The following is a 12,630-nucleotide window of genomic DNA, read 5'->3' as shown; positions in this document are numbered from 1 at the left end:
AATAATGTCATAAACAACCCTAGAAGTGTGATTGAAGTTTGTGTTTGTGTGCAAAAAGCAAAATACATTGCAACCTGATCTTCTCTCAGGGAAGTTGGGTGCGCGAGGGGATGGGGGGGTCACCACAGACTTGCCCCTTGGCCCAATTCCCAACATTCACCTGCATGACCACTAGCTGTCAGACTGTGCATTCAGCTGGAATACACAAACCGCAAAGGGGGGAGGGGGGAAGAGAGGGTGTGTTCTTGAAAAGTGGTGGAAAGGGAGGAGTAGAGCACAAAGGCGAGGGCAAATTGAGGAAGAGAAGGGAGTAGGAACAGTGGTTAAATGGAAGGGGGAGGAGAATTCCCGGTCCTTCCCTTCTGCCAGTCAAGTGATTCAGCAGCAGTGTTTGTACCACCAAAACAGAAGCGCTTGCGCAGTCAAAGATTTTGAGGAAGCACATGGAAATTTAGAAGGGAGGCGGCAGAAGGCAGGAGAAGGAGGAGCTGGCCAAACTACTCAGCCAAGAAAAGAAGAGGAGAGCGGTTGCATGTGTTGGAACATGTTTGTGTGTTCCTAAACAGTGGAGTGCAGTGGAGGGACAGAAAGAAAATAATATGCTTGATCATATTGAGTAAGTACATGCTGAATCTTTTCTACTCTGTGTTCTATTTTCAAGCTTCTGTTCCAGTTTTTGCTGGGCAGGCAGGGCGACACTGTACAACAGTCGTGTGTGAAACGGCACTCGTGTAAACAAGTGGTCAATGACAAATTGCATTGTTTTACTTTGCGTTCAAGTTTTGTTCAAGCAAGAGTGTACCATGATGAGGGGTTTTGATGGACTGAAACGAGTGCTGCGCTCTCTTGTGTCAAACTTCCAAATGGTTTCATGCCTTGAATTAAATGAAAGTGTATTGCAGTCACCAATGCTTGTGCCCTGCATAGTGCTGAGTGGACAGTTGCTACTGTGACATTAGCTGCTCTTCCGTAAGGCAGATGAGTGTTCAAAATGCACAAACAATACGCAATCACCAGAGGTGTCATCGGCTACAAATCCGTCTTCACGTAGATAATGGCCAGTTTTCATTGGCACCGTCAGAACGTTTTGCAGTGTTTTTATTATTGCGCTTTTAGTGTATTGCAGTGTTGATCTCGACCGGTGTTTATTATTTACTATAGTTAAGAAGGAACTATGGTGAGTGCGGGGCAATATTGCAAGCATATACACGTAATGATACATTTGTGGGATTCATTCACACATTATTCAATATACAAGAAATCTAAGTTGGATAATCATCATAATGGAAGCATATAATTTAAATGCATTATTATTACATTTGGAAATGCAACAATTGAGCAGCAAGAAGATCAATTGTCCATATGATATGTCGTTTTTAAAATAATAGAATATCATGAACAAAAATTGTTAGCACAATAGATGAGTGACAAGGGGGGTTTCCTTACACGTTTGATATTTGAAGTTTGAATCATAACCCATTCACGCCGAGCGTGTGCATATGTATCAGAATCAGAAAGCCATTAATAGTCCCACAAAGAGACATAATTGTCCCATCGTGGGACTATTATGGGAAATTTGCAACACGGATAAATTCATTAAAAAACAGAATCAAAACAGAGTGTCAAAGGTTCAAACGTAATATATATTTAACAATGATATTATTATATATCTTCTTCTTCTTCTTTTCCTTTCGGCTTTTCCCTTCAAGGGGTCGCCACAGCGAATCAGTCACCTCCATCTTCAGAGGTATGATACGCATGTTTGTTTTGACCCAGCTTTTACGTCGGATGCCCTTCCTGACACAACCCTCTGTATTTATCCGGGCTTGGGACCGGCACAATAAGACTTATGTCTCTTTGTGGCTACAGAACAAGCAACTCGCTCAGTAATAAAGGCATATCCAATAATCCAATAATCCAATAAAAGGTTCCCGAACACAAAATGGTCATCAGCACAGCACACAACACACAGCAACAATCAAAAAAGCAAAATTATACTCACCACACCACCACACTCACTGCTACAGTTTGTATATATAAAGAATGCTGACATGAAATGTTAAATAAAATACGTTAACTGTTGCCAATCATAAACAGTAATTGACTCGTTCACTGCCAGGCTTGCAAAAATTTGTCCACTCCAGTGCCAGGATTTTTGTCATTGTCACTTGAATTCCAGGTCCAATAGAATATTGAGTTTGCGGACTACATGAACATTCAATACTGGGTTAGAAATGTTACACTCTCTTCTTTAGTTCGAAAAAAAGAGATAATTCCAAAATTATATTGGTCTGGAGTTATATGAGCTTGAAATGAGGGCAGCTGTCCAAAATACAATACAATGCAATACATACACATTGGTTTAAATAGCGCTTTAACAACAACTGAAGCTGGAACGAAGCGCTAACATGGACAAAAAGCAAATGCTGCCACCTTTCAAAAACAAAAGAAAACATTGCCAGTGGCAATGGCCAGCACCTTATCGGTACCCAAGCACGAAAAAACAAAACCCATAAAATTCGGGAATGGCGCTCCACGTCATATTTTCAATTCCCGAATAAATTTGTAAATGGCAGTGAATGAGTTAATGTGGCAAGAAACAACATCAATGCATTTGAAAATGAATTTATCTCTGCTCACATGAACACGTTCGGCATAAATGGGTTAAGGTAAGGATTCCTGTGTGGAGTTGCCATGGTCTGCATGTGTAGGTTTTCTCTTGGTACTGTTGTTTCCTCCCACATTCCAAAAACATGCATGGTAGGTTGAACAGCTTAAAACTGTGTATCGGGGTGAATGTGAGTGATTGGTTGTTTTTCCTTTGGTCCCCGCGATTGGACAGCGACCAGTCATGGGTGTATTTGCCCCTTTGTCCAGGGCTTTGCCTGCACATGTAATGAGGATAAGTGCTGTTGACAAGAAATAAATGAATGGATTCAAATAATTAAAATAGAGATGCTAACATGCAGTTTTGCAATCCGTAAAAGACGACTGGGCATTAACAAAACTAATTAAGGCCACAATACCAGCGACTCCACTCACCCCACCACACTTTTGACTCCACCTTAACTGAACTGCACATTTACACTGATTTACTTCACCGCACAAGGTCAACTCATAAATGACGGTTTGATGGAGACCTTTATATTTCAATTGACAAAAAACAGAAAGAAACTTTAAGTTCCACATTGAAACTAGCCGATATCGTGTCTGGTTCCAAGCTGCTGCTGCTGCATTTAAACATTCATAATTAATAAAGTAATCAGAATCAGAAAACCTTTATTCGTCCCACAATGGGGAAATGTGCACTCCACAGCAGCAATTTGAAAGGGGATGAATGCTGAATGTAATTTAAATACATACCACTACCATTTCCTTAAAATAAAAACATAAAAGAAAAAAATCTAGTCCACTCAGGGATTTTCATAACCTGGCTAGTTTGTCCTCATGGCGTTTTACTTCTCAAACCGTCTGCTGCAATTACGTATGTCATTTTTATTTAATTAAAGTACTTGTGTGCAGGTGTTTAAATAGCACGTTGAGCTGTGTGGTGTTTAGGTATTCATTTTCATTATTATGAAAGCACACCGGGAAGGTCAAGGTGAGTATCAGTTATCAGTAAATATTAGGTGTGCATCACTGCAGGCTGAAACCTTTATTGTGTTTCCTAACACAGGTGGAGTTATTTACTCATCTTTGCCTTAGAGCTGCAGTTGTTTCAATTTTTTTCCCCAACACGCAAACACGCATCGGTGCTAACAACTTTTCTACATACGGGTACATTGGTGCACTGATCTAATTGGATAAACATTAAAAGACTTTGGAGATGTTGCATTGTTGGTCTTTACCATATCCATTGATTGGTTTTGCTTCTTCTGTCTTGGCTTTGTTAACTTCGACTTTAAGTAAACTGTTCCTCAAAGAAATGAACCAGGCTTAATTCATTCAGTTTGTCACCAAATTCACGTAACGTGTTTAGATGAAATCACATACCGCAGCTGCAGTCTTGCAGTCATTCAGTGGTATTTGATTGTTTGCATGTAACAACACAATTATTATTATTGTCCAGCAGACATTTAAACAGCTTCTTCCCCCAAGCCATTAACTCTTTGAACAGTAGCCCAAATGGAATTGTATAGTGCCTCTTTGCAATTTTTTTGCTGATGATACTAGTGCAGTGTGTTCGACCGGAAACAAATTCCTTGTGTGTTCTACATACTTGGCAATAAAGATGATTCTGATTCTGATGATCGCTCTACTCGTTTGTTTCTGTGTGATTCAGACATGATCTTAGTTTTACTCACTGGAGCGAGCTTTCTACTATCTTTGTGACTGCTTTATTTCTTGTATACAATAGTTGTCCATGTTAAGCGCTGTTACAGCTTCCACTGTTAAAGTGATATATAAATTCATATGTATTGTATTATATTGTATTGTATAAATATCTTCAAAGGCTGGGTTTTTTATTGTATTTTTTTGCATTGGTTCACTTATGTCTATACTTGTATAACAACTGACAATATTAAAAAGGTACTGTATTTTCCGGTGCATAAGGCACACCCAATAGCCTTGATTTTCTTCAAAAGACGACCCTGCGCCTTCTACGCAGGTGCGTGTTATATGTGAAGTAACATTGAGCCACAACAACGACTGTTAGCATCCAGTGACTCCATTTCCCCCTGTCAAAGAAGTAGTGCATAACGCCAGCCTCTACTGTAGAACTTTATAATTTAGTGTGCCTTTTATTTTGAAACCCTTATATTTGGAAAACTTCATTGATGGTGCGCCTTACACTACGGTGCGGCTGATACATAGAAAGTTTGAAAATACACCATTCATTAGGGGTGTGCCTTATACTCCGATGCGCCTTATACACCGGAGAATACGGTATTTAAAAAGTATTGAATTGAGTTTTAAGGTTGTCATACTTTGCACCCATCCATGAGTTGCTGTTATAGAATGTATTTCAATTCATAGCAGTTAAGCAGTATCTTAGAGCAGCACGGAAAGAGCACCGAACAAATATGCAAAAAGGTGACTCATTCAGTGATTTCCTAGGACTAGGTTACACAGGAAAAAAAGTTTAATTTATGAATGGTGAACCAAAAAAATGCTGAAGAATACGGTCTTATGTACAGTGTCTGTCCTCATTTCTATCCAACGTGTTTTATTTTGTTTTTCTTCCCTACAGACTGAAGCCCAGAAGGACGCTGGTGTGTTGTTGCCTCAGGCATGCACTAGCCAGCAGAGTTTGCTCTCCCAGCCTGTGTTCCTAGATGTCCCAACCATCACCGGTGTAGAGGAGAGCAAAGATACGTCAGAAGCCACTGAAGACAAAGAAGAACTGGAGTTTCCCCATGACCTGCTGCCCAGTCTTGATTTTACCAGTGACCTTAACATCTGGGAGTCCTCACTAGGGTGAGTGTGGGATAGAAAAATGTTACACCATTATTTCCGCAATTAATGTGAGAAAAAAAAAATATAATATATGTGACTAAATACTCAACATGTAACACTTGTGGGGCTTTTCTTTCATTTTGAATAATTTTGGTAACTCGTATTGGAGAGCACAACACATCTTGTATGTTTCTTCTGTATGAAAATACATATGCACTTGTCCTGGGGTTGTGTTAACAGACTTCAGAGTAGCACAGCAGGAGGGTCATGTGAGCAGGTAAACCCCCTGCTGGCTGGCTTGCAACATCACATGGAAGTCAGTCATCCTCTGGTAGTTCTAGATTGCAGGTACTGGACTGTAATGCACAGGTGTCAAAGTCAAGGCCCGCGGGCCAAATCCGGCCCGCCACATCATTTTTTTCGGCCCGCGAAAGCAAATCAAACTTGTTAAATTCCATGATGATTGCTAGAATCTGAGCCAAAATTTCATATTTTTGGATGTCAACCACAATAAAAGTCATTATTCTTGACTTCAGATTTGAAAACGAGTTATTCATTAATTTGCTGTGTGCTCTATATGTAATATTTGAAGGGATTTAAACATTCTAATGCGTTCCCCAAATTCATAACGGCCCTCGAGAGGAAACCATAACTACAATGTGGCCCGCGGCAAAAAATGACTTTGACACCCCTGGTCTAATTAATAATGAAATCAGAAAGCATGGACTGATACGGGGAAGCTAACGGAATGTTCTGTTTATGTTTGCGTATGATCTACTGTTCATCTTTTCTGTGTGGGTTTTGTCCCAACAAAGCAAGATTGAGATATATAGTAAGTTACTTTAATGCTCGGGTGAATTCATATTAATCTAAGTTGTTTTCCAGAAACAACTTGCTAGATTGGGTATGTGATCTTTAATGGACTAATTTAAATATACATATTACTCCGGTGAGGGTGGAGGGGACCTTCTTCACGCAGAGATTTAGCTATCTGTTTTAATAGTAATAATACATTTCATCAGAGGGTTGTGTCAGGAAGGGCATCCGACGTAAAAGCTTGGCCAAAACAAATATGTGGATCAAACCTCTAAAGACGGAGGACACTGATTTGCTGTGGCGACCCCTTGAAGGGAAAAGCCGAAAGGAAAGGAAGAAGATTTATAAGCGCCTTTTAAAACTCTCTAGGTCACTTCACAGTCACAGGATACGTTTTTCTGTGGGTGAGCAGCGGCAGCCACATGCGCCAGCGTTCACTCAACCCGGAAGTAACTCATATAGATAGAAAGGTAGCTATCTAATAGCTAATTAATAGATTTTATGTACTGATTTATTTAATATATAGATTTTGTACTGCCAGTGCAAGAAAAAAAACAGTTGTCAAAAGTAATACTTTTTGTCTCTCCGATACAAAATATCCAGCCATTTACTGTGATTTTGATTTCATCATATTAGATCAACATTTTGCAGATTGTAAAATTTGTCCCGAAGACACAAGTAACCACATTTGGCTCACCTACCGGCCGTTCGGGACAAAGCGGTGTGAAAATATGTCCAATAAAAACATTTGATTATGATAGAGTAGCGTTCAGTCACCATACCAACATTGTGAAATTAACCGATATTGTCAATCTAAAAGGAAAATTATTATCTGTATAATTCTGAATATTTCATTAGATGTATTTTTCATATATTCATGATGATGTATTTTTAAACTCTGCGGGTGTACCTAACGCTGACTACAGTGAGTTTATTCCGGCTGGTCATGATAAAGTTCATGGTACCTCAGTTGTCCCTCTCGAGTCAAGTAGAGAATGGATCACAGAGGTTCATACAATCCCACAGTGTTGTGTTGAATGCTCAGCTGTGGTCTAAAAGTGGCATTATTAAACTTGGTGTTTTGTCATGCTTTGTCAGTGCTTTAATAATTAATCCGTTTGTGTTTGTAATTTGGATCCTGGAATTCTGTAACATAGAAAGGCAGGGTTTAATAACAAATGTGCTTTCTCTAAAATGCTGCGGTCAGACAGTGGTGCGTTGTTATTTAATAACCAACTGTTTTGAACCAGCTGGTATATGATAGGCCTTTCAACTCAAGCTGCTTTGTGCGTGCGCACACGTGAGTGATATGCTTGAGCATGAGCCTTGTCAACTACAAGCAACCTTGTGTGGAATCATGGAATGAGCAGCTGTGGTGTCTGAAAGTCCACACTCTTAACTAACGCACCCTACCCTCGTCTCAGGCCTCACGGCGCCGACCCACTCCTTGCAGATGCACCGCTGTCATCTCAGGCCCTTGCCACACCTCATCCAGTTGGCCAACACTTGACCCCTACTTTGCCTGCCCTTCCTGACCCCGAGCTCCCGGCGGCCTTTCAGGAATTCGAGAAACAAATGGCCTTACTGAGCGTTTCTCATCTCAGCGAACCCATCCGCACCAAGCATGAAAAAATGGACGAAGAGGATTGGACAGCTAGACCGGCCACAGTTACAAAGTTTGATGAGTCATCATCACTGCCTGATGTGGCAGACCAGTCTGGACATGGTAACAGCAAAATCATGAACAAAAGTACACATGGAAACAGTGGGAAAGGGAGCAGCAGCCAGGTGGATTCAGTTGTGTTTAGTTTCAGGGACTACATACTTGGAAGAGAAAATCCTGAGCCAGAAGAAATAACAAAGGAGGCCAAGCAGAATCAAACGGGTCCTGATTCACATTGGGAAAAGTCTGAAGGTTCCATACTGAATGAAGCAAATGTTAATTACAATGTAGCCACTTGTGATATTAGCCCCCAGAATTGTAATCGGGACAATGTGGAGGAAGACATTGATACAAATCAAGTTGGCGATTTAAAACTTGGAACTCAGATTCCAACTTCCACTGTAAATCCAAGTAACATTGATCCAAATTACTGTGTTCAAGAGTTTTCAGAGTCTAAATGTCATTATTCTAAGAAGAAAGATGTAGTGGAGGAAACAGGATCAAATTGTCGCGCTGAAGACGACACACAAATTATTTCTGCCAGCAATGAACAAAGTGAGCCTGCACATAACAAAAGGATGAAAAAGAGAGACAAAAAGAAACACAAGAAAAAGAAAAGGGTGGAAGTGAACAAAGACACAGGAGCGGAGGACAGGAATGCAGCAGATGCAAAAAAGGAATTACAGTCTTTCTCATTCATAAATACAGGGAATCAATATGAGTCAGAGACAATTGCATCTTCGGTTTCAGACAGAGAGACTACCATGTGTGGAGCCCAACTTAATGACGACTTTTGTCCCAAGGGAACGCCAAGCTCCTCCTGCTCATCTCATAGCCAGCAGGGTCATTTTATTGAGTTGGCCTGTTCTACATTCAGTGTTGTTTCTTCACACGCTAATCAGTCCGACAACATAAATTCAACGGATACTCAGTGTGGAAAAAACAACAAGACTGGCAACATCCCACAGAGGACACATGGTACAACCGCAGGTCTCATCAATAAGCATAGGATAGCACATGTTCAAACTACAGCTGATGTTTTCGATAAGGCCAAAGAAAATCAATCATGTAAGGATAATGTTTCTACAAAAGTACAGATACACAAATTGAAGAGCATCCCGGCTTGTGTGGCAGAGAGTTGCGTGGAGAGGGCCGTTGAAGATGCTTTTGTGGAGGTTGCTGCGTTGCCACTAATAACACACACGATGCAAGAAGTGATAAAAAGTGAGGGAGAACGTGTGAGTTGTGATTCATGCGAGGGGGTAGCTATCAAAGCTATCGCAGGCATCGAGAAGGGAGAGCCAGGAAGGGAAGCGGAGGGAAACGAAGAGAGTAAGAGCCTCTTGGATACTAGCATCCAGCTTTCATCAGTCAGTCGTGCACCTCGTTTCCCAAACGAACAGAGACGGTCTATTCGTGAGGAAAGCTGCAACAGCAAAATGCCACATGCTTCGGTTGAGAGTTGTTCAAAAGGGGAGAAGGAGACAAGCAGTGCAGAGGCAGTGAGCTCTTCAGCAGGAGAGGACGACAGACAAAAGGAGCCACTGTGTTTTGAAGAAAATGTTAATAATTTTCCCCATGGGATACTCGCTGGTGGTGATCATCCGAGCGATAGTACTGCGGGAATGGAGCAAGGAGTGGCTTATTGCAGTTCAGTCAGCCTTCCAGAAGGGGCTGCTAAAGGGGCGTCGGTAGCTGAAAAAAAGCCATGTCCAGCCACTGATGTTGCAGAGTCATCTGTGAAGTCACTGAGCAGCGGTGACAGGATCACAGCAAGCCTTTGCACTGAGGAGGACCTGACTGCAGCATTTTCACCTTTGCTACCTCACGGCGAACAAAGCAATGCAGACAGTGGAGTCGGCATCCAGCATAATTTGAAGACTGAAGAGCCACTGTGTTCAGGAACCACTTGTGAGGTGTCGCCCATCAAAGGTACTTCACTCGCTGCTACCAGTGACAATCAACAGGTCCAATCTGAAACAAACACGCCCCAATCCACGGTGGCTAAGACCAAAGTCAACATTCAAGAGCCGACTCAGACTCCGAACAGCACTGAGGGTAAGTCACATGACCAAATTGGACGTAACAACCGAGTTCACTTTGTGGATAGTTTGAAAGAAGACCATAGTGCCACTAAAGAAGTGGGAAACATGCCTATGTCTGCTTTGGGATGTGCTTCATTGCCCCCATTGACAGTACACGAGAATTTGTACCATCCTGTTGTTGAGGCCAGTTATATTTACCCGGACTTCCTCAGTTTAAAGAAACCAGAAACCATCAGTCACATATCTTTTGCCAAGGATGAAGCTGCGATTCAAAGTGCCACACCAATGTCAGAGAATGGCATTCTTTTGGATATGCACGGTAAATTCAAGAATACTGCGACTGATCCATCCAGTCAAGACAGCACACTAATTGAGAAAAACCTTAGTCATGCTGAACACGGTGACTGTGTTGAAACCACCACAATTCCCACAGGTGATGCTACAGAACTAACAAAAAGCACAGAAAAGCTGAGCGAACTCTCTAAGAACGACATTTTATTAAGTGACTTGGTTGAAGAATTTGAGGTTGCTTCTTCTGAAGGAATTGCTCAAGACTATACTAACTGTGACAGTACTGAGACGCAATTGTCTTTAGTAGATGATCAGGAACACGAAAAAGCAAATGATGGAGAACCAAAAACTAGTTTGATTGAAGGAGATAGAAATGATACAGAGTGTGCATCCACTCTGTCATCTGACTACAAAGGGACACCATTGCAAGTGGAAAAACAAGGTCCAGAGTGCATCCTGGGAAATGACGGCTATCACGATGTGACTCAAGCAACACCCAACGTCATAATTGACATTTGCCCACTCAGCTCTAACAAGCCTGATGGGACGTGGCATAACACTGAACTGTGTCATGTCAAGAAGAAACAGAACATGAGTGAAAACCCGTCCATGTCACTCAAATGGAAAAGTGAGCATCTCAATAATCAAAAGGAAACAGTAGCCGTTGGCAAACTTCACATAGGAAATATGACACCACAAGAGAATGAGGACCCAGATAAAGACGGTGAGGAAGGAACTGGAGAACTGTCACAGTCACATAAATTTGACATCCAAAGTATGGAACCAAATATTGAAAAGAATTTGGAAGCAGAAATACAACGTGAACATGATGTTTTCACCCAGTATTTGCCCCAATCTTTGGCAGAAACAGTGGAGGACAACCGGGCCACATCAACCGATTTTTGTTCACATTCTGAAATGAACAGTTTGGTTCTGCAACAGGAGCAAACGCAACAAGATCTGCTATCCAAATATTCCACAGACGAATTGCCAGGTGGTTTTATGGAGGCATTTGAAGAAGGCGGAAAGACAAACAGCCGAGTCAAAGCGATCCAAGTACCACTTTCTGAGGTAACAGAGGTGGTAGGTAGGGACTGGGGAGCTTTTGAGAAATCAGAAAGTCAGGGTGAGTTGTCAAGAGAAAATGGTAGTGTAACTGAACAAGTAGTAGATGTGGAGAAAGTTGAAATGACTGATAGCAAAAACTCAATTGGTCAAAACATTTTAGAGCAAGTAAAAAAGACTCAGGTGGACAAGTTTAGGCTTGAGATGAGTCATGATACATGTGGTTTGGAAGACGAGGGTTCAGGAACAGATTTAGTGCACAGCAAGGAATTTCAGAATAGTTTGGGGAGTCAAGGTAAGACAGAAAGCAACCATTCAGATTCATTTGAAGGGCTACAAGGAAATCCTTTCATCCTTCCAGGCAACGCTGTTTCTGCCGAGCCTTTTTTAGATCATCTTGATAGTTCACCTTTGGGATTGTCCAATTTGGAAGAAGAAAGCAGTCGTACTAATGAGTATGATACAGCTCGTAGTCTGAGTAAAACACCAGTAAAAGGATTGCATGTGCAGGAGACCGCAGGGAGAAACAAATTAGCGATAGATGATGAAATTGCTGATTTCTCAACACAGGGAACACGCAAGGTTAAAATCAAGGACGATAAAGCCACAAAAAAGAATGGACTTCGAGAAACTGTTGTTCCTCAAGGTAACGGGCCATCATCTGCTGTCATCTCAACCCACGCTCCTCACCAGGATTGCAAATTCAGTCAGACAATGGATAATGACAATGACCCAACTAGTAATCCACAACCCAACATCACCAAATACACATCCATTGTTTCATCAGAAAGACAAGATGAGGATCCAATGCTCGCTCAAGTCGTGTTCCCCCCAAGTGAGGAACTTCCCAATCTCATCTCCTTGCCATCACCATCACCTGATGATGTTGTACACCCTCCTGCCTGTGACTCTGATTTTCAACACGCATCCCATAAATCAGGCAATTCGGCTGGATTCACGACACAAGAACCAGACCCAAACTGGATCATGGCTCTTAGAGAAGCTGCTTTCGATGGGCAGACTGAACAAGAGAGCGCAGAAATCCTAAGGTAAACGAAAGCGCATGAGGGGGGGGGGGGGGGTGTTGAAATATAAATTGCAATATCGACTGGAATTTTTCGTGATGATTTTGGTACAATATAAAAAATATCTAAAACATGTCTTTATAAACATTCAGTAAAATCTAGTTTGTGTAGCTGCACTTGTATCGCGCGTTCAACACTTGTGTTGAGTGTTGTTGAAGAAAAGAGGCTGAGAATGAATATGAATGAGGTGGTACACTGATGCACTTTGTGCTGAGATCAGATGTTGGGGCCTCATGCAAGTAATGCGGCCCTTTATGTTGAAAGGATG

The 12,630-nt window shown here is 41.6% G+C and overlaps 1 protein-coding gene across 7 annotated transcripts in view; it reads left to right on the top strand.

Moving 5' to 3' along the window:
• tacc2 (transforming, acidic coiled-coil containing protein 2) overlaps positions 1-12,630 on the top strand; it is a 39,376-nt gene that overhangs the window by 5,869 nt on the left and 20,877 nt on the right. For 6 of the 7 annotated variants that reach the window (XM_089012513.1, XM_089012512.1, XM_089012511.1 and 3 more), the window contains exons 1-2: positions 5,575-5,745; positions 7,638-12,326. In XM_089012513.1, the coding sequence (XP_088868639.1) occupies positions 5,597-5,745; positions 7,638-12,326 (4,838 nt within the window). In that variant the 5' untranslated portion in view covers positions 5,575-5,596. Of the gene's footprint in view, positions 1-5,191; positions 5,419-5,574; positions 5,746-7,637; positions 12,327-12,630 lie in introns of those variants that run through there. The other variant, XM_089012514.1, reaches the window with a different exon arrangement.

Source organism: Hippocampus bargibanti, linkage group LG13, assembly GCF_051943395.1.
Source record: "Hippocampus bargibanti isolate YZ-2025 linkage group LG13, ASM5194339v1, whole genome shotgun sequence".
Lineage (NCBI taxonomy): Eukaryota > Metazoa > Chordata > Actinopteri > Syngnathiformes > Syngnathidae > Hippocampus > Hippocampus bargibanti.
The sequence above is the reverse complement of the archived record's forward strand: the minus strand, read 5'-3'. Positions and strand labels throughout refer to the sequence as shown.